Source organism: Equus caballus, chromosome 20 (genome assembly GCF_041296265.1).
Source record: "Equus caballus isolate H_3958 breed thoroughbred chromosome 20, TB-T2T, whole genome shotgun sequence".
NCBI classification, from domain to species: domain Eukaryota; kingdom Metazoa; phylum Chordata; class Mammalia; order Perissodactyla; family Equidae; genus Equus; species Equus caballus.
In genome coordinates, this window is record NC_091703.1 from 60,296,543 (window position 1) to 60,319,439 (window position 22,897).

Below are 22,897 nucleotides of genomic sequence, written 5' to 3' on the forward strand. Positions count from 1 at the left end.
TAATGTAAGTAAGACTGAAATAATCTGTTTTTAATAGATAAGATAATCTGTAAGCATATATCATTGTGGTGACTTTTTAAGTAGTAGATATTTAATTACCTTCCAGATGCTAATATATTAATTAAAAAATTATTTTTCACTCATTGGGTCAATTTGGATAATTATATCTTGCTAGAAAAACATGCATATTTTCCAAGTTTTAAATATTGTTTACTAGAGACATACATATTCTATTCTCGATTTTTAAAAACATTTCTTCTTTATCTATGATCATGTTACATTGTCATTCCTAACCATATTTTTAATCTTTTTACTTTAATCAGACTCTGGAGGAATTTAATTTTTTTTGACTTTGCAAAAGAACCAAGGTCTTGTGTACTTTGTTTTATTTATATTTTATTCATTTCAATTTCATCAATTCTATTTTTAAAATTTATTTATTTTTGAGGAAGATTAGCCCTGAGCTAACATCTGCCGCCAATGCTCCTCTTTTTGCTGTGGAAGACTGGCCCTGAGCTAACATCCATGCCCATCTTCCTCTACTTTATATGTGGGATGCCTGCCACAGCATGGCTTGCAGAGCAGTGCCTTGTCCGCACCTGGGATCGGAACCAGTGAACCCCGGGCTGCCAAAACAGAACGTGTGCACTTAACCGCTGTGCCACTGGGCCAGCCCCCAAATTTATTTTTGTTTATTTCTGTATTTTATATCTTAAGATGAGCGCTTACTTCCTACATAGACTTTTTTACTTGTATATTGTGAAATGATCACCACAATGTCTAGTTAATATTTGTCACCTTACATAGTTAGAAAAATTTTTTTTCTTGTGATAAGAACTTTTAAGATCTACTCTCTTAGCAGCTGCCAAAAATGTGGGAAAACAAAGTCAAAAAAAGATAAATGGATTCCATTTTATTGATATACTGCATTTTGGTTATCCATTCTTCTGTTGAGTACATTTGGGTTGCTGCCATGTTTTTTGCTGTTATGAATAATGCCCTGATGAACTTTCCTACACAGGTTTTGGTAGGGATGTATGTTTTATTTCTCTTGGTTGTATACTAGGAGTGGAATTGCTGGGTCACATGCTAACTCTGTGTTTGACATTTAGAGGAATCGCTAAGTTTTCCAAATTGACTGCACCATCTAGAGTCCTACCGACAATGTGTGAAGGACTGATACATGCTACAACGTGGACGAACTTCAAAAGTGTTAAACTAATTCAAAAAAGCCAGTCACAAAAGGCGGTGTGTGATATGATCCCATTTATATTAAATGTCCAGAGTAGGCAAATCCTTAGAAACAGAAAGTGGATTAGTGGTTACCAGGGGCTGGGGAAGGGAGTGATGGAGAGAGAAAGCTAATGGCTACACGGTTCTTCTCAGGATGACGAAAACTGTTCTCAAATTAGAGAGTGGTGATGATGGCACTGAATTGTACATTTTAAAAGAGTACATTTTATGGTAAGTAAATTGTATTTCATTAAAGCTGTTGTTAAAGAAAAAAGACAAATGGAGAACAGGGAAAATCCTTTTTGTCACAAGGCACATGACAGCCCAAACGCATTTTTCCTAATTACAAAGAGCTCCTTCAGAAACATAAGGCAAGGACAGTCAATCTCAGCAGCCTTATGCTGGCGAATGTTTAGCAACTCTGGCGGCGGGGGGAGGGGCGGGAGGCTTGGCGAGAAAAGCCCTTAATTGTAGTTTTAGTTGATTTTCATGCTGTAAATTTCCTACCGTGGTTGATTTCAAGCTATTATTAATAACATCGACTCCAGCACACATCGCATTCAAGTGAAAATGGGCACAAAATGTGAATGGGAGAGTCACAGAGAAATACGAATGACCCATAAACACACTGCTTGACCACACTTAGAAATAAAGGAACGACCATGAGATCATTTTTTGTGATTTTTTTAATCCCATGTGATTAAAAGGTTAGGGGAAAAGTTGTCTCCTACTTTGGTGGGAACATACATTATTTGAAGGGCAACTTGGCAAAATCTCTCAAAATTAAACATGAACATGTCATTTGACCCAGTAGTTCCTCTGACAGAAAATTTCCTTCTTCTGATGACTTTCTGGGGAAATAGAAATCCTGAATGCTCTTGGGGAACATAAGCTGTAAACGTTTTGTCTTTTACGAAAAAGAATGCCAAGCCTCTAACGAAATGAAAAAAAGAAAAAGAAAAAGCAACTCATATAGAGTTATTGGCAATAACACGGACCGTGAATAGCACCATGGAATTTTTATGAAATGTCAGCTATTAGTTTAATTGGAGCAAAAAGAAGGAAAAAAGTGAGCAATAATGAAATAAACATGGTCTCTCAGAAATTAGTGCTTAAAAATGGCAATAGTCATTGTTCAAAAAGTAGAAAAAAACAATAAATCTATTTACCTATGTAAAAAAGTCATATCTATGGTTACGGTATGGGAAAGCAACTAAGGAGCAATTACGACAGAGTGAAGATTTTCAAAATAGGAACAGAGGGGCTGGATTCATTAGGATTTCTGTTGCCTGGGGAATGGTGGCAGACCCCTTTGTCAGCCAAGTGCATGAATTTAATACATTCTTTCAGCAAATATTTATCGGTCTACTAACACAGTATGTGAAAATCCCAGCACACAATGACTCTGAGGGACATAAAAATGAATGGGACCTAGTCCTTTGCTATAACTTGGCCTTCTGTCATTCTCTGATTTTGTTTTTAAGTGAAAAGAATTTTTTCCTCCTTTTTCCCTATCCCCACCTTTCAAACAATAAATTTGAGGCTAAGGACTCTGTTTGGTATTCCCCACAGCATCTGGCACTATGACCTTCCATGAATTCCCAGGTGGCAGTCAATCTGTATTTGTTGACAATATTATCTTATACTGACAATAATTTGAACTCAAAAAATAAAGTCTAGAAATATTTTGTAAAACAGAATACCAATTTGAACATGCTCTGAAGCTATTACAGCCTTCACAGAGACCAGTGTGCCTTTGTTTTTCTGCTTGTCTACACGTGCTGTGTCCTTGAGCAGCCTGGCGAAAGTTAAAACCAGTTTGCAAATGGATGGGGATTTTCTCTTCTGAGTGGAGAATTTTGTTACTGATTTTTTTTTCCTTGCTACATCAACAAAGCTCAGTCATTCACCTAAAATGAAGCTGATTACCTCTGTTTGTGTCTCTTTCAGTTCGCATTCTGAGAGGTGGGGGTGGCAAACATGTGTCCAGCCTGTGTTCTGGACAAGGAGCAAGAAAGCGAGAAATATGTAAAGAATGTAAGTAATTGCAGAGTAACCAAATGGCACCCTAAGCTGATGAGGCAAAGGGTTGAAGTTAAGGTTGATAATTTAGATAACAAATTTTTCTTATATTTAACTTTCTATTGAAGTATGACAAGTTTACTAATCAAAAGTGTGCAGTTTACCAAGTGAATTTGTCATTTCTGTGTAACCATCCTCCATGTTAAGAGTTGCTGGATTGTTTGTTATTATTTTGTTTGGGATTTTGCATCAATAGTCACGACTGGCCTGTCATTTGTTTTTCTTGTTGAATTGAATATCTAGACCGTTCTTGTCTCATGGAAGAGGTTGGAAGTTTTCCCTCTTGTTTTATTCACTTTAGTTTATATGAGACTGGTGCTATTTCTTCCTTAAATAACCAGAAGAATTCATCAGGGAAGGCACATGAATTTTGAGTTTTCTTAGTGGGAAGATTTTTAATTAGGAATTTAATTACAGGACTATTTGTGTTTGTTATTTCTTCTTATGTCAGTTTTAATTAATTGTGTTTTACTAAGATTTTATGAAGTTTATATAATTTTTCAATTATATTGACATGAAGTGGTTCATCATATCCCCTTAATATCTGTATAATTTGAAGTGATGTCTATGTCTTACTGATTTTTAAAAAATTTCTGTCTGATAATTCAAATATCTGTGTATATCTCTGTGTGGTTCTGATGCTTGCTTCAGACTTTGTTTCTTTTCTTTTTATCTTTTAGCATGCCCTGTAATTCTTTGTTGAAAGCTGGGAGTGATGTGTCCTGTCAGAGGAACTAAAGTAAAAGGCCTTTAGTGTGAAGTATTATGTTATTCTGGCTAGCAGTTGGGTTTTATTTAATGTTTGCTGAAGCCCTGGATGCCACAGGCTTCCAATTCCTTTAGTGTCTGTGGTTTTGTCTTCTCTGTTGAATTTGAGTTTCCCTGAGTACTTGTCCCCAGAGAAAGTGCACCTGCAGCTCTTTCACCTATCCCCCACTGTTATTAAACGGGAGCCCTGTCTATGTGGTGGGAAGGTGTGGGGTGGAAGTATTCTGTAATCTCAGGATTAAATCTCAGTCTTTTAGTTGGAGGCTGTGTTCCTTGGCTATGACTCTGATACATGTTTCTTAGCTTTTCTCCTCCTTAGGGGAGGCAGGAAGGCTAGAGGGGCAACATGCATCCCCCAGGTGGGATGAAGCTCTGGTGAAGCCTCTTCCCCTGGGAGGTAGACCGCTCTTGGTTTGGTGACACCTTGCTCTCCAGGTTCTTCTGTTCCCTCTCTGACCGCATCTTCTCAGTCTCCACTTCTTTGCTCCTCTTTCTTCTCTACCTAAATTCTAAATGTTGTAGCCCAGAATGTAGCTCTGTCTGCATTCTCTTCATCAATGATTTCACATATTTTCATGAGTTTAAAAACTATATGCTGACAACTCCTAACTTCATATCCCTTGGCCAAGCCTCTCATTTTAAGGCACAATGAAATATACAACTCCCTCTTTGACATCTCCACTTACACATCCCACAGGCATCGGAAGCAAAACTAAACTCCTGTTTCCATGCCAAGCTTATTCTTCTGTTTTCAGTAAAGCATTCTATTATTTAAGTTGCTCCATCTAAAAATCTGGGAGCCATTTTTGATTCCTCTTTCTCTGCACCCCAACACAATCTACCAGTAAATCTTATAGAATCTCCTTCAAAATAAAACTTGAATCTGGCCAGTTCTTTCCCACTCTGCCCAGACACCATCACTTATAGGATTACTGCACCAGCTTCTCATATCCCCTTCTTTTATTACTCCCTATCCAATATAGGAACCCAAGTAATATTTGACAAACAAAAATCACTCCCCTTTTTAAATCCGTGGCTTATCATTGGACTTGATGAAAATCCAAACTCATGACCATGAGTCCCAAAGCCCTGAAGAGTTTGGCCCCGTTTCTCTGACGTCAGCTTGTTTCTCTGATGACACTATGCTACCTGGCCTCGTTCTTGTTCCCTGACGTCAGCGGCCTCCATAGAGTCCCTCCCTGACCACGCATCTGAGTCCATTGTGCTCTGTTATTTCTCATCACGCCATCTATTTATTTCCCTGTGGCACCAATCCCAGTTTGGAATTTCATATCTGTTTGTTTATTGTTTGCCTATCTCCTTTGTAGACGTTAAGCCTCATTGAGGAAAGAAGACAGGTCTGTCTCATTTACCGTTTCCCCAAGCTCCTAAGACAGGGCTGGCATGTAATAGGTTCTTAATTAGCATGTGTTAAATGACTAAATTATAGAATGAATTTTCCTACAATTAAGATGACAAAGTTGAAGCCTATTTATCTCATAATTTGACAGATAATTTCTAATACTAAGAAAACTAAAGCATATTGATGTCCAATCGAATAAATTTCTGTACCAATGGGACAAGTCATAACAGATAATTAACACATGTCCCTAAGTGCCTAGATTTGCTTAGATAACATTTTAATCATGTGGGAAGACTTGACCAGTCATTCATAATTTTACACTTGAGCGATTATTCTGAAGAAGACAGTTATTATTTCCATTGCTGTTAAAATAATCAGTAATCACTTCCATGACTAGATTTTGCTTTAAATACAGTACAACCAAATCTGAGTATCTGAGACATATTCCTAGGATTCAGAGGAACGTGTGAGTTAAAAGCAGGCTCTGCAGTCAGGGTTTAAGGGTTCTGATTACAGCTCTGCCACCAATTAGCCAATTCTCCTACCAGTTATTTACTTTCCCTAATTTTCAATGTTCTCATCTATCAAATGTGGACAATAATATTAGCTGTCCTTTGTACACTGTTGAGGATTAAATGAGATGTCCCATATAAAGCACTTAGAACAATGTCTAGGTTGTAAGCACTCAATACTTGCTAACTCTTACTAGCCATTTCATAATGAACCAAAATGACTTGTAATGAAGGAGACACAAAATAAAACTGCATTTGAATCAGCAGGAGTAAGTCATAACTTATTTTCCTTATTGTCAACCTAAGGGCTCTGACTGGAATTAAAAAATCAAAGAGAAGGACCGTCTCCTCCAACTCTTTAATCAGGCGGTGAAGAAAGCGAAGCACAGGGAGGCGGAGTGACTTTCTCCAGGTCACACACCTGATTGTTTCACACTCCGGCCCGAGGCGTGGCTGTTCTCAAGTGTAGGGCCTTCCCATCACACAACACTGATAGTTTAACACGGCCAACTTCCATTTAATCAGCTCTAAAGTGATGTGAGGATTTGTTACTTAATGAAACAATATCTGTTTGAGTTTGGTTAAACGATGCAGTTCACTAATTAACAGCAAGCAGATGTTGAAGGAATAAAGAGTTGACTCAGAGGCAGCATGCTGCTCTAGAAGACAGAGGGTGAAAAGCACCAGAGGTGTTGCTCTTCTCCTTTCTATATCTAAGAATGCTTTGAGCAATGCTTCTTTTCAGTTTTACCAAGTAGCCCATTTGGGATGTAATCATTTCTAAGTTTCTTCTTACAAAAGCTGCTTCTCTGGAAATAGACTTTTGTCAAGGGGATTTTTTTTTATCAAGTTATAATTAGACTTCACTTAATACACCCATAAATTTGCAGCCCTTTGTGTATTGCACAGGTGTTCTGGTATTCTCCTATTCCAACAGGGCAAGTATTGAATAACCAAAAACCTTTTAGCTGTTGGCAGAGAGAAACCTTAAGTCTTTTGATTTGCAGAATGGGAAATTGTGTAATTCCCTAGTTATTGTAACACGTGGGAGAAACGGCTGTCGAAGCCTTCCATTCTCCTATTGCTACGCTGATTTAGACTGAAATTCAGTACCTTGAAATCCAGGATCCTAGAGATGCACCGTCCTCAAAAGTGTTTGTTTATTGTAACAAGTCATGGAGGAGAGAGGTATAATGGAGGCAGGAAGCAGGCAAGACTGTAAAGGGGCTTTATGATCCACAAACCAAAAGACCTCTTAAACATTCTACTTTTAAAGCTTACATGGACAGTTCAACTTAAAATGCAGTGGATACAGCTCTCTCAGGAAAAATCAGGCCCACCATGGCTGAGATCTCAACTCTGACGAGTCCTTCCGGGACTCACTGGGCAGGGCAGCCACAGTGAGGTTCCTTCAGGCGAGCTCCCCTCGGTGTTTGCTGTCAACAGGGTGCTTGTGGACCAGCCACCCCGAGACTGACAGGGATATGCTCCAACAAGCAGAATTATCGGCCACTCACCCTCATGACAGCTTTCCTTTCTCTAGAGCTTAAAGACTTGGGACAGTAAGAGTCTCGCTTTCACAATTTCAAGTTGATTTAATACACAAGAACTGAAAAGATGAGATTCAAAATACCCTTGGTTCCTTTAGAATGGCAAAGAGAATTACCAAATGCCATTTTTGAGACTGAATCATTAGGTGCAATATTTAGATCTGCCCTCTGGAAAAGATGGGATGTTGCCTGCCAGGTGTTCAGTCATGGATGCAAATCAAAATGGGCAGGAAAACGCTGACTTTCAAAGATCTGTATTAACTTTACAGGCCACTAACTCACCAGTTATACTCGAAAGGGACTGACCAACCACAGAGGCAGGAAAGAGTTACTCTACTTCCAGCAAATCCCTTACTCAGGACCAACGTGTTATCATTAGAACAAGTGCATTAAAATATATCTAAATTTGTCTCTTGTCTAGTCCACAGGAAAAAGTTTAATTTGAAATATATTAATAAGTGAGCTTTTGCAAGTTTTTCTTATTTGCTCTTCAGATTTTTAAATTTCAGAAGTGAACAGAAGCCCAGTTCTTAGTAATCCCTATAACAGTCTCTCCTTAGGAAAGTAAAGACTCAAATAGCCCTTCAGGAAGCATTGTTCACATTGAGTAATTCATGTGTTTTGAGATATGAACCATACTTTTGATACGGGGTGTTTATAACTCCCTTTTGCAGTTCATGTTCACATTCAGGGTTTACAATATCATCATTCCAGCCCAATGGGGATCATGACCTGAGCATCTAAGACTGCATACCCTTACCTTTCGATTCATCCTTTCTATCTCGAGGACAGGGGTAGGCTGAGGCAGGGGAAAGCACGTGGAACCCTCAGTGTTGTGGAGAGCATGTAGATGCTGGAGAACTTGGATAATCTCAACGCAACTGAGGCACTCATCAAGTCAGGATTTGGTTACAAACTCTAATTAATTTTCAGACATATTCTCTCCCTCTCTATTTTTTTCTCATGACTCCTCTACTTAATGTTTGTCTCATAAATGCATAATAGTAGGAATCCCAGACCTCATTGTCCAAGTCATTTAATCACAGACATGGGCCATGAGTTTATTGGAGTTACAAGCTTAATTATTTTGACTAATCAATTCTACAGTAATTGGTACACCTTCTAAAAATACTCCCTTGCTGGATTAATGTTTTTCTCTAAGAAATTGTTTATTTGTCTGAATTGACAAAATGATGCCTCTAAAAATGTTGATCTTTTCAGGTTTAGTTGTTCTTATCAAATGTATGAAATATACCTTATGTCTACGCAATTTTATGAGTGGAAATTCACATTAAATGATCATGTGGTTCTTGGTCAAAGTTCTCAAGACACTTAAAATATTGAAGGGTCATCATTTGGTAAAAGGACAAAGGAGAAGACGAGGATCGTCATTTGATTCACTGAGAAAAATCAAAACAAAACCAAACCCTAAGTGATAAGTGCATAATATAATTTTAAGCATTTTTGATTTTTATTAAGTTGCAATGCAGAGAAGGGAGTAGAAGTAGCTCCCACTTAAACTTACTCTGCTTAGTTTAGGCCGAAGTGGCCTTGTCTGGTTCTTCATGTTTGGGAATGCCTACCACAAAGGGATGCATTTCCATAAAATGGCCATAAGACATACAGACATTGAATCCTTGACTTTCTACAATGAGATCGCTGTTGGTATTAGCTGAGGTTGTCATCACTCTGCTGCATCCATAGTCTTCCTGCAATCTTTGCCACAGCTCGGTTAGCCTGAGCTTAGAGAACACAAACTTAAGGAAACTTAATTGTATTGGGGTGAGTGGGTGGTTTCAAAGTACTGTGAGAACAAGAAGATGCAGCTGTTGAATATGCCATTGTTTGGAATGGAATACTCCACTGTTTCCTCTAATGATATCAATTAATTGGAATTATATAATAAATTTTATATATTATACATCCCAAGCATTCAAGCATAATCTGAAATCAGCTTCTCTAAATTAGTTTTATGAAAACAGTGGAGCTAATAAAAATCTCAGGCCATGTTTGAAAGGGAGTGATTGAAATCAGTGGTCTCTAAACTTTTTAAACCATGGCCCATTTATATATTAATTTAAAATTATATACATATGCTAATGTGGACATCATATAATACAAAAAATAGAAATTAAAAGATTGAGGTAAAAAAATAGAAATAATATTTTCTTCCAATACCACAGTGGAGTGTATATACACCACTTTGGGAACTACTCCAGTGTATTCTGTGAAAGGGGTGTTCTGTGAGAAAGAAGAGTTCCTTGGTTTGTGTTGCATTATTATAGGACTTCTCAGAGCCTTTACTGTGCTAGTAGACACTGTGAATTCCTGAAAAAGAAGTAGAGTATGTAATGTTATACTCTATAATGTAACTATATAATATTTTAAAGAAAAGCTGAAGTCACAGAGATGGATTCCAGATCTACCCATCACTCATGAACTATATCACTTTTGACTGGTTATTTAAATTCCCTGAGTCTCAGTTTCCCTATTTGCCCAATGGAAATAATGGCATACCTCATTGGGTTATTGTGTGGATCATGTAGGAAGATGAAGGCAAAGCTCTTAGCTGAGGGCCTGGCATACAGTAAACACTCAATAGTTGCGAGTTCATTTCCACACACTCATATGGGCCACCTGTTGCACTAGTGCGCTGTGGAACACACATTTGGAAATGTTCCAGAGTAGATCAATTCATTCATCGATTATTTTATTAGTTTGCTTTTTCAATTTGGCAAACACTTACTATCACCCAAGTAGTAGGCATAGTAGTAGGCACAGGGTAAAACTTAAGATGAATATTCTGAAGAACTTTCAAATCATTTTCAATTCAGCAAAAATTTGAGAGCCTACCATGTGCCAGGCACTGTGTGCCACTCTGCAGATACTGTGACGGCCAAGGCAGATGTGATCTCTACCTTCACAGAGCTTACCGTCGGAGGGTAGGACTGGTGCGATGTCTAACCAACATTTAAAAGACAAATACGAAATAGTGTGAACTGATAGAGAGTGGATAAGATGCAAGCTGGAGGATAAGGTGGGGTCTGCCCATTCAGGTTTGCACATCATTTAAGCAGTTCTTTTCTCATGCTAAGGAAAATAGGAAGCCATTTTCAAGCTCAAAGTCATGGAATGACAAAATATTAGAAAAGACTCAATATGAGCATATCAGTGGATATAAACAAAAAAACCGCTTGAACTGAATAGCTGCTCTCATCATATAGAATGGTGGGCAATTTACATCACACACGGGCATCTCCCTCCCTGTTTATTTCATTCTTAGCAATCGATAAATTCCATGGCCTCTTCATAAAATGTTGACTTCACAGTTTTTCATGTAGCATAAATTTACTCAGACTCTAATCAATTTTCCATTTCTGTGAAGAATTTTTTTAATGTACAACAAATGTGTGTGTGCTCTCCAGCGGTTGGTAACTGGCAGGTGCATCACATTAGCACAGCTCTTGACCTGACCAGCTATAACCTGATGGGTGTGGCAGGATCGGACAGTATCCATTTTATACAAAGACGGACTCTTCAGGGGAGGGTCTGGATTGACAGACCTGCAAAGTCAAATTGTCTGGGGAGCTGTGGCGTGAACTGCAGAGGTTTCTGTTTCCACACATGGTCTACAAAATCAGTTTGCCATAAATATGTTCAGAAGGCACGGTTTTGCCCCTGTGCATAGTCTATCCATTTTAAAGACGTTTGTAATAAGCGGGAAATGCTTGTGTTGGGAGGGAAAATTCCATGAAGTTGCTCCACAATGACCAAGTGGTGGAGTGAACAAAAGAACGTTTGGCCTTTAGAGTTTAGTGTTCTCCTGACAGTGTTCCAGAGGCAAACCACAAGAGTTTGATAGAATATTCTTTGTTCTCTGTTTAAAAGCAGGCAATAACAGATGCATGGCTCCCTGGGAATTGAAATGCAAAAACCTACAAACTAATTTGAGTTTTCATTTATTGTGATTATTAGAAATTGTCTCCTGGGGCTAGTTTTAAGACAAGAGGTAATGTTTCATAAGAAGACCTAAAATTTGCTTTTTTATTATTTTTCTAATTTGGAAAAATATAGGTTTTCATTTTGCTGCTTGCCTTGATATTTCTTTTACAATACTGGAATAATGCTCATACCATACTTTCATTCGGTTGTAAAATATATTTTATAAACTTATAGTTTATTAAATCTTCTAGACTGAACTATGATAAATAAGATAACACAAAAAACCCTGTGCTATCTCTCTCTTTGAGAAGGAGTCTAAGGTTTATAAACAAAGTCGGAAATATCTGAGAAAACATCTCAGGATATAAAGTTCAGGGAAATCTTGACACTGATTGTATCAGTAAAGATTAGGTTTAACCTATGTATAACAGATAACATACAACAAAACAACAGAGGTTTCAGCAAAATAGATTATTTCTCCCTTATTAACAAAAAGAATGATGGTGGGCAATCCCTGTCTGCTATGGTGGTTTTATAATGATCAGATTTAAGCTTTTTTCATCTTTTTGTTTCACCATGCTAGCATGTAACGTGCATTTTCAAGGTTGCCTTATGATCCAAGGCGCTTTCTGGAATTTGAGTCATCTCCTCCACATTCCAGGCTTAAGAAAGAAGGAAGATGAGGGGTCACGCCACTCTTAAGAAGTTTTCCCAGAGGTCAGAACGATACTCTAAGACTTCTGCTTCCTTCTGATTCCCCATAACTTAGTCCTGTGGCCACGCTCTGGTTTAAAGGAGGCTGGAACATTTTAGCTGGGGTACATTACTGCCCCCGATAAAATCAGGGATGTATTAATAAAAAAGCAGAGAATATATTGGTCAAACAACTAGCACACTCTGCCAAAGCTGACGTAATTCCCCAAGTCACAGTACCTTATTATCTTGTTCTTAATAGGTGTGTGTGTGTGCATGTGCATGTATATGCGCGTGTGTGTGTACACATATATATAGCTAAGTCCAACACTGATCATTGGTAAGAAGCATAAAACCTTTAGGGAAAGATGATAGCATTAACTATAGACACGTAAACAATTTCTAAACCTTATGAAATATATATATTGAAATATATATTTAAAGACACATTTGCTTATAACCAGATAACTTGTAATAATTATGGGAACAATAACTGTAACTTTGCTCTGCCAGGACTGCCACTTGCATACGTAGAAGAAAGGTGCTCACGCACTCTGTCAATGGATTGGATTGCTGGAGTCCATCAACGCTGTTTTCAAGAACATTTCAAGAACATTGAAATATATATTTATTTTAAGTGCTGCTTTTCTACATGTGCCAGTCAACCTTTTTCTCTTTACAGATGCTGAAATAGAAAAAAAAAATTGAAAAGCAGGAGGTGCAACTTTCCCACTGAGCAAGAGGACAAGCAATTCCCTCAGTTCTTAAGAAAGAAAAAGTGCAGACAGCTCAAAGTTTGCCTTCAACGCAGAGCAAGAGGAATCACTTTCCTGAGCTCTTTCTTGTGTGGCCACAATCGCTCCTGTCTCCTTGCTCCCCTCTGGGGTTGGGCTTGATCTTTCAATGTTTCTTTATAACTAGAAGCTGGAAAATACAGGATTTAAACATGGCGGGAAGTGAGGGGTACTGACACGGGTTGAACAGCAGGGTGATCAAATAGCTGTGGAGTTGGAGGGAAAGAGCTGATCATGTCCTAGTGGATGCTATCAAAAGAATTATGAGCTCACATGACAGAAAATTACACGTACTTGAAATATGCCATTACTAAATGCCAGCCTGACATTAAGCTGCTTCCTAGAAGTATCACGTCCTTAACCAGCCTGGTGTTATCTGTGTCCCTGGAGCGCTGCTTCCTCCTGATTCTGCAGCACCCTGGCTTGTCTTTAATCACTGCAAAGCGTGTCAGCAACTTAGACAAATTCTTGAAAGGAAATTAATTTTGATTTTCTTTGACGTCCTAGAGAGTTTTCTTTTTAGCGAGGATGGAGATCCAGCCTTCTTTCCCATTATGCCAAGATGCGGCAGTTCCTGTGAACTTGAGAATACTGACTTGACCACCTTAAAGAACAAAAGCATTTTCTATACAGTCAGTTATGTGTTAGCACTTTGCATGAACCATCTCGTTTATTCTTATGGAATCTATAAGGTATGTTCTATTGTTGGACTCATTGAAATTGAAGTACTGACAGACCAAGTGACTTGCCCAAGGTCACTTGGCTGGCTCGTCTGCAGGAGAATGGGGATTGTCACCCAGCCAGACTGATACAGGCCTAGGCTCTCCATCAGCATCAGATACTGCTTCTTCAAAGGCTGGGCTCCATCAAGGGACCTAGGTTGGGTGGTTAAGGTCAATCAAGAAATATTTATGGAAGGGACACAAGAGGGTGAGAGACAAGATAAAGCATCCCCCTTTGTCTTTAGAATGTCATGGTTAAGAAAACAAGAAGTGATGATTCCTGCACAGGAACAGGCGACAGGAAGTGTGAGGAGGAGCCCAGTGTGGAAGGTAAAGCCCTTTACAATGGAAGGGAGCTGAAAAATTTCCATTTACATTGTGTGCTTGTCTTGGCTCCAGCCATCACTGCCATGATTGCTGTACAATGAATTCCCCAGTGGAAATATCAACAAGGTAGGAAATGTCACAATTGTATTTTTTTATTATCCCCCAAAGAATGTATTAGTGTGGTAGATATGGCTATAATTTGAAAGCAAAGAGCCATGTAGCAAACACAACTACTGATTAAAAAACAAGCTGATTTTTCATCCTCTGATATTAACAAAGAGGCAAAGACAAAAAAAGGAAGTCTCAGATATTATCTGTTCCTGTTCTAACGTGTAGTTGTAACTGGGCAGCCTCTGTACTTACTGGTTTGCTCTAGGCTTTCCTCTATTGAGTAAACATATGTTCAGCATGTTCTGGACAATCTCCTGGAGGCAGATGGGTAACAGTGAATGGTCCAAGAAATGATTTGGGGCACCACCTGTATTAGTTGGTGGCGTAGAGAAAGCATTTGATGACTGCTTGATGCAAACATGGCTCCTGGAGGGAGTTGACACCGGAGTGGGCATTTTTTGATTGTTCCGGAATATTGATATGTTAAGCTCTCCTTCCTTGAACCCTGCCTTCTCTGACATCATTGCCTGAGTTGCCTTGAGGGCTGGCACTTCTGCCTCTCTGGAAGGCTATCTGAAATGTGGGAAAACTAATGTCCAGAGGGGCAACCCTCAATCAAAGAGGACCGTGAGTCAATGGTTAGGGATTCTCTCTTGGGCGGACAATTCTCAGACTCATTCTATACATTTCCTCACAAGATCAGACAATTCTGAGACTCACTTTAGACAGCTCATCGTAAAGTCTCGGTAGAATAAGGTACCATTGCCCATGGTGTTGGTCAACTCCATAATGGGCCTTTGTATTGACTTGCTCTCCTCCCCATTTTATTCTCTCTAGGTCTTCACACCTCTCGTTTCTTGTGATTGTTTCCAAAATACACCACTTGAATGCAATTCTTTACTCAGGTTCTGCTTTGATGGGGAACCGAGGCTAAGACAACACTACATCATGGAAGGAGCAATATTTATGGGCTGAAAGATGATAGTGGTGTTTATTTGGGGATGGTATTGGTATTCAATATGACTTTGTCTCCTCCGTCATTTTTATTTATTTATTTATTTATTTGAGGAAGATTAGCCCTGAGCTAACATCTGCTGCCAATCCTCCTCTTTTTGCTGAGGAAGACTGGCTCTGAGCTAACATCCGTGCTTATCTTCCTCTGCTTTATATGTAGGATGCCTACCACAGCATGGCTTGCTAAGCAGTGTCATGTCCACACCTGGGATCTGAACTGGCAAACCCTGCACTGCCGAAGTGGAACGTGTGAACTTAACCGTTGTGCCACCATGCCGGCCCCTCCTCTGTCATTTGTAGATCCACCAATATTTAGATCCCTAACTATTGGAATCCTGGAGGGCTTGGTCCTCAGCCCTCTTCTTTATCTACTTTTTCTCCTTAGATGAACTCCAATTCTATAGTTTTAGCCACTATCTCTATTCTCGAAATTGTATCTTTAGTCCTGACCTCTCCCCTAAGCACTGGCATCATTTATCCAATTGCTTATCATATCTTCTCCATCTGGATATCTAACAGCAATATTTTCCTTTATCTGTACAAAACAAAACTCTGTTTAATTCCCAATAATGCCCCATAAAAACCCTGTTATGCCCCTAATCTTCCTCATGGCACCACCATCCACCTACAGTTCAAACTGATAAACCAAAGAAGTCTAGATATTGTTCTTGATCAGCCCTTTTCCAACACTTGCCAGCAAGTTGCCTGTTCTATCTCCAGAACAGATCTCAAATTCATACGCTTATTCCCCCTCCACTGCCGTCATCCTTCTCTTAGGCATAATTATCTTTTGTCAGGATCACTGACAAAAGTCTATCTCTACACTGCAGTCAGAAGTTTAAACAAACACATATAAACGAATCACCTCTTTAAAACCTCCCAGTGGATTCCTAAGGCACCTAGAAACAAGTCTAAAATCTTCCCATGTTCCCAAGGCCGTATAGGGTCTAGGCACTGCCTATGTCAGATAGGCTTTTCTTCCATGAACCCTTATGCTCCAGCCATAGCAGCACCTTTTCATTCTCCAAGCGCAGTCTCTCTGTCTCTTCAGGGTCTTCCATTTTCTGAACCTTCTCTGTCTGGATGGTTTTTCCAGCTTTTCGTATGGTGTCCTCCTTATTCTTTCAGCCTTGGCATGAATCTCTCCTCTTCTGGAGTCATTCCTGTGATAAGCTCCAGTCTAGAATGGTGCCTCTGCCCGAGTTTTTCTCCAACACTCTTGTTCCTTCCTACTTCTTTTCATAAACTTTATATTGTGTCTTGAGCCATTTTTATTTCCTCAATTAGAAGATAATCTCTATGAAGGCAGGCATCTCAAATGGATCTGTCACCTTTGTGGAACGTATTAATGATAGGCTAATTATTTGGAGAAATTCCTCTGGATGGGTCCAGGTCGGAATTTCTTCTTACCTACACTGCAGCAAAGACCCTAATAAAATTTGTCTAATATTTTCTGTCTCAAAAATCCATAAATCTGGGGCTGGCCCCATGGCCGAGTGGTTAAGTTCGTGTGCTCTGCTGCAGGCGGCCCAGTGTTTCGTTGGTTCGAATCCTGGGCGCGGACATGGCACTGCTCATCGAAGCATGCTGAGGCAGCGTCCCACATACCACAACTAGAAGGACCCACAACAAAGAATATACAACTATGTACCGGGCGGCTTTGGGGAGAAAAAGGAAAACAAATAAAATCTTTAAAAAAAAAATCCATAAATCTGTACATCTTTGGAACCCTAAAGAGTCCAAGAGATGGGACTAAACAATGATCTTTTCGTAAATACGTGAAGACATTCTTATAAATCTTCATTTCTTATTTCATATGGTCAGACATTTTCAAGTAGAAAGCAAAACTGATGATTCATCCCTTAGTAATCAAATTTATTGTGATCAATTACATTTTTCAATAGCTTTTATCTAAAATAGAATGATTATATCAAAGAAGCGTGACGTTTTTATAGGAAAGGACAAGACTTCAATCCATCCAGTTTATGATGGTTTTGCTTCTTTTAAAAATGACTTGGCTAACTTCTCACATAACCCTGCCACTCACAGAATGAAATTCATAGGACTTCTTAATTTCCCCTTTTCCAGCTGCAAATACATCCATTGTCTTGATAGCCTTAGAGAGTGCATATCAAAAACTTCAACACTTTTTAGTCACAGAGTCTTCTCTCTTCTAGATCCAATTTTCCTACTTGTTACATCAGGTGTGGGGCCCCCGCTCGTTGATGAGTCAGCACAGGTGGGTCTGCTTGTTTCCTTTTGTTCCCCTGGGGCGTAGGGCCCTGTGCTCATCTGGTATCCTTATTCTAAAATCTGGTAACAAACACCTCCAGTGCCAAAGGGGTGAATTATTGCTGAAAACATTTACAGACATACTTATATCTGTATATCAAAGCCAACATTACACTCTTAGGCAATTTGCTTCTTAAAGCAATCTTCCATTACAGCCTCTTGTACCTTTTTGTACCTTAGGGTGTCCACATACTGGATTTTCCAAAGGAGAGACACATGGCTATTATTTGTGATTTTGTTTCTTGGCATATAATAACTGTGTCAAGGGTTTTGTTATCTTTAAGCAAAAACAACTAGTCTACAATACAAAGATTTGTTAATATTACATCCTATCTTTGCTGAAACGACAAAAAACAGTTTGATTTTCCGCGTTGCTCCTGATTTTCCTCGTCACTCTTTGAGCTTGAGAATGACTTTGAGATTTTATAACACAGATTTTCTGTAGTCTAACCTCAGGGAAAGCTCATTACCTCCTTTGTAATTACTTGATGGGTATGAGAAATACCTGCTCAGTGATCGGTCTCATTAATGGGTCTCGTCTGAACTGACTCGAAGAGAACCAAGAAAACGGTCTGACGTATTTGATCAGTCAAGTGTGCTGTGTTCCTCTGAGTGACCGCTCTGCCCTCCATCTCATTCTGCCTGTGCTTCATGCTTAACAGTCAGATGCTCTTACCGTCAGCGCAGAGGACTCCAGACCTCCCATACGGGCAGAGGCAGACAATCTCTGTTCCGGACTTAGGGGCACAGGTGGCTCCGTTTCCACATGGGTTGTTTTCACAAGTTGCAAACTGGCACAACTTGCCTGAGGACAGCCTGGGACACTCACAAAACCAGTTTTCACTATCACTGAGAAGGAAAAAGGAATTATAAAATCAATCAGAAACAACTGATCTTTTATAGGCGCATATCCACGCATGCACACACGTATAAACAAAATTATCATTGCATCTTGTCCAATAAGTGGAGTTTTTTCTTCTCCCTCTCTCTCTCTGTGTTTTTCAACTTTCAAGTATTTGTAGCTGTGTACTCAACATTGAGAGCAGATTAACAGCTTTATAGACTGCCTGAAGCCATGAATTCTGTTTTAAGCCATCTATTTTTATTTTCGATTTATCTCATCTTTCATTTCACACTAGGTGCCTTTTCAGGATTTCATTATATATGTGTGGCACTGCCTCCGTGAGAGGCTTCAAATGTCGATTAGATAAAACCGTCTTAGGCTCAGAGCTCAGAGGAGACTTTCAAGCTGGTGATAAGCTTCCTGAGCTGAGGACCCAGTCCTGCAAGAGCCGCCCTTGTGGTAATTCTGACAAGAGGGCACAGTGGGAGCTGTAATGAGTGCACAACTCTCCCGCTTAAAATCTGGTCTGGTGGCCCCAGGCTGAGAGTGGCTGTGAAAGCAGAGCTCAGGAGGAAGGCTCCTCTCACCTGCTGGAGCAGCTTTCTCCAGGGGACAAGGGACATGGGACGGTGGCTTCTACTTTCACTGCATCCTTTCCCCCCCTTTTAAGGAACAGTAGCTTCAGTTTTCCTTTGCCGACCCACCCGTCCACCATTCTCAGCCCAGATGACTGGGAAGGGCAAACAGATTCTTGATGTCAATCAAGTGGGATGGATACAGGCTGACTGGCTTTCTCTGCTGGGATTGGTAAACTGGTAGCTGCTGGTAGCATGTGCCTATCCAGAAGGGAGAGCCTGGCTGAGGATAAATAAGTAACACCTAGCAAAGCAAATATAAGATAGATAATTGATCATATCATTTGGGTACCATATCCCACCATTACTCTACAGTTATATGAACCAATATATTTTAACCATCTTCTTATTTTTTAACCCAGTTTGAGTTGGGGTTTTGTCACTTGCAGTTAAATGAATTCCACCTATTATTGATGCCCTTTCCTTCCTTTTTTTCTTTCTCCTTGTTCCTTAGTCCACACACTTTGCCACTTCTAGATCTTTAAGGTTTTTTTTTTTGTCCTGCTTACATCTTATCTTCCAAACATGATGGTTAGCTCTTAAGAGTAGGTGCCAGGACCATCTCGAAAATAAGCAAGCTGGCGTATATTTTGTCTTCATGACTCAGCCTCCCAATCTAGTCATAGATCTTGTCCATACAATGGAATTGTTCTCTTGTCCCTCTCATCTTTCTTGTGTCTTGGCCCCTTCCTTACATCTTTTAATCCCCTTAATCCAAAATAAATTTGCTTGCAGGAAAGTATCAGCTTCTTTCATACTAGTGAATATCTGACTTTGAAATCTGAAGAGGTTTGCTTTTCTAACAATGTCTATTCTTTTATATTAATTTTCTCTGTTAACAGATGAAACACCATGCAGAAAGTTCATGTAGCAGAGAGCAGGCAAAGCTAGCTTTGGTGAGGTGTGAGGCTTTCAGACCCTCAGATTTTGCCAACACATAGGTGATCCTGTAAGTGCTCAGCCATTTAGTCCTTTTATAACTTTCATGGCAACCTGCATAGTGCTTTACACATAGGAGACAGATATAGAATCTTATAGATTTTCAGAGTTGGGAAAAAATTAATTAAAGGTTAATGTCGCTAAAATGGTTATAAAGCACCCTAAACAAACTCTTCTGCTTCTGGGCCACAAAACAAAGTTCTGAGAAGGGTTGAGTGATGCTGTTCCTTCTTGTCTGAGGATAGTGGAAAGCACGGCCAGGCCACCTGGCAGCTACAGTGATACTTTCTGGTGTGACTTAAAGTGTTAGTTAGGAACTTAATGCTGTTTGGAGCCCTGGAGACATCCAATGTCACCGTGCCTCCACTAGCCTAACTTGGAGTTGTAAGCTCAATGCTAAGCATCTGTGTTCACAGATAAAGTCTAGGAGTGTTCCACTCTTGAAAGCTGCATTCTGGAAGGACCAAATTATCGTTTTTATCGTAAAGGAGAATGCCACATATATGAATGTCAAAGGAATCTAAATATTGATGGAATTAAGTGCCTTCGTGATATAGACCTAACCGGATTTGAAATGCAGGAAAGATACTTTTATGTTGAAAACCAAGGAAAGCACTCATTTTAATCACGTCCTATTGATAAATCAAGGCTCATTTCCTTTTTGCCTTCTTCAGGTGTTGGGAGAAGTTGGTGCATAAAGTCATGCAGAGATGATAGTTGCTTGCATCTGTGCATCAGCAGGCAGCTAGAGCAGAGACAGAAACAGACATTTTATAGAAAAGATTCCATGAAAGGGGAAAATCGCCTTATCTGGCTCCCTCTGGCTCATCTTGATGTGCCATTAGCCCTTATTAGGAAGAGTTAGCTTTAACCAGCTGAACCTTGCCAGGTGATGGTGCTCTGTACACTTCACCTCAAACTGTAGCTTCAAGCTCCAAAACATTTCCTGGAAGGCAAGATCTTTCCTTAATAGTTTTAATAAAATCAATCTTTAATAAATCAATGTACCAACTGTGTTACACTCAGACCTAAAAGTTTCTCCTATTCCGATGTTGCCAAACGTCCCATTACTAAATCCCAATTTATTAAAGTCTTGCAAGTCGGCTGTTTTTGCTGTCACATAACTCACTTTGACTTCTCCACATCCCTAAGCAAATGGCAGTGTCGACCAGGAATGGGAGTGCTCTGATGTCGAAGGACCTTCTGTAATGGGACTTTCGGAAACCATGCTTAAAACGTCACTCTCCTTTGCCCAGTTTAAATGTCATAACATTGCTGTGAATTTATTTGGCACTGTTTAATTATTATGGAAAAATATATTCAAATGGAATATATATTTTTTTTCCCTTTGAGAAAGTTTAGAAATTCTTACCATTTGCAGACCTGCAAGCCATATGGAAAATTGTTCTGCAAATCTTCCTCTGAGGAAGTCAGGGCATTATTCTGAATTGAAAGTAGGTTTGAGAAAGAACCCAGATAGCAGGGAAGTTTTAACCTGTACTCCAGAACACCATATTTATTGCCAACTGCTGTGAGCCAGGATTTGCCGTGCATTGACATCAAGGACAGAGCCAGGTGCCATGGGATAAGTAAGACTGGCTTCTGCTCTTGTTGGAGGAGACAGCGTTAGTGCATGAGCTAACCTCTGTGAGGCACAGCATGGGTATGCGACAAGGAAATTTAGACGGTCGCAAGCATTTTAAGGCCTTAGCTCTGTGATATGTGGATTCAGATGTCAGTGTGGACTGGTAGCACAGAATGTCATGAGAAAATCTCTCATATGGCTTCTAAAATGCAGATTCTGGGGCTCCCCTTGACCCCCTGAGATTCTGATTTAGGAGCCTGGAGAGAGACCCACGATTTTAAAAATGTCATCAGGTGTTCCTCTTGCATAGTCTACTTGGAGCCTAAGCCAGCTCCCCTGAGACAAATTTTCTCTCCAGAGTAAAAGCTGGGTGGTCATTAGTTACCACTGTGTTCTCAGCAAGACACCAGGGCATTATAATTTTATTTCTCTTTTTGGGCTACATTTTGACTTTTGACTAACCTCTATCTGAAAACATGGTATTTATTCATCAAAGTACAAAGATTAGAGAGGTTTTATTTCATTAGTGCTATTTACAGTCTATTGCATGTACATTACACTTAACAACAACACAAAGTAGGAAAAAACACAGTCATTTTAAAGCTTATTAAAAAAATGCCACTTACCTAAGTGTATGCAAACAGCTGTATATTTTGGCACTCTAACAGCTACAGTGTGTTTGATTACAAGTCACAATATGGTTAGCACATCAAATGACTGTCATTAAGTTTCCACAGGTATTAAAAACTATCCTTAGAAAATTTAGCTGATTAAAAAAATCAAAGATGCTGACTTGAAAAGGATGCCTCTTATTTACATCACGCAGCCAGATGCCTGAAAACCTTTTAGAACTAAAAGGACTCCTGCATGTATTAACTTAAACAAATAAATAACTCTTTCTGCACTCTTTGGATCTAATGGGTCATTAGCAGATTTCAAAGTTGACCACCCACAGTGTGAAGAGGGGGCGAGTTCCCACAGGAAAGTGCAGAAATGAATCCTATGAACAATGTCTCCAGACATCTCTAAAAAATACAATGACTACTGGCAGAAATAACCCATCTCCTTGTATAGGCTCTTCTATTTATAGCACTGCGGCACAGGCATGAGGAAGGATGCAAATGAGATCCCACCCCAAGAAGCTGAGCTTCCGGTGGAGGCATCATTCTGTTTTCAGGGATTTCCCAGCACCACAGAGGGGTCTGTGGACGGCAAAGCAGCACCTCCTCCGCTCCTCACAATCTCCCTTAAAATTTGAACTCCTTTTAGTTGGATTGTCAGCTGTGTGTGTGGAGACCCGGTGCACCAGCAGCACGGATAGTTTTCCTTTGTCTCTAAGACACAGCTGCCGGAAAGGATGTTATTTCTTGCAGTAAGGCACACCTTCATATTTGACACTTTTCATTTTTAACTTTTTCTCTTTAAAAGTAGCCAAACATGAAAATAATAGAGAAAAATTGCAAAACCAAAATCAGCTTAAGGTGATCTAGA

The 22,897-nt window shown here is 39.5% G+C and overlaps 1 protein-coding gene across 1 annotated transcript in view; it reads right to left on the reverse strand.

Moving 5' to 3' along the window:
* Nucleotides 1-22,897, reverse strand: part of LOC111769165 (protein eyes shut homolog) — a 1,017,614-nt gene that overhangs the window by 91,850 nt on the left and 902,867 nt on the right. Inside the window, exon 25 of the mRNA XM_070244139.1 lies at nucleotides 18,080-18,252. Coding sequence (XP_070100240.1) covers nucleotides 18,080-18,252 — 173 coding nt within the window. The remainder of the gene's footprint in view (nucleotides 1-18,079; nucleotides 18,253-22,897) is intronic.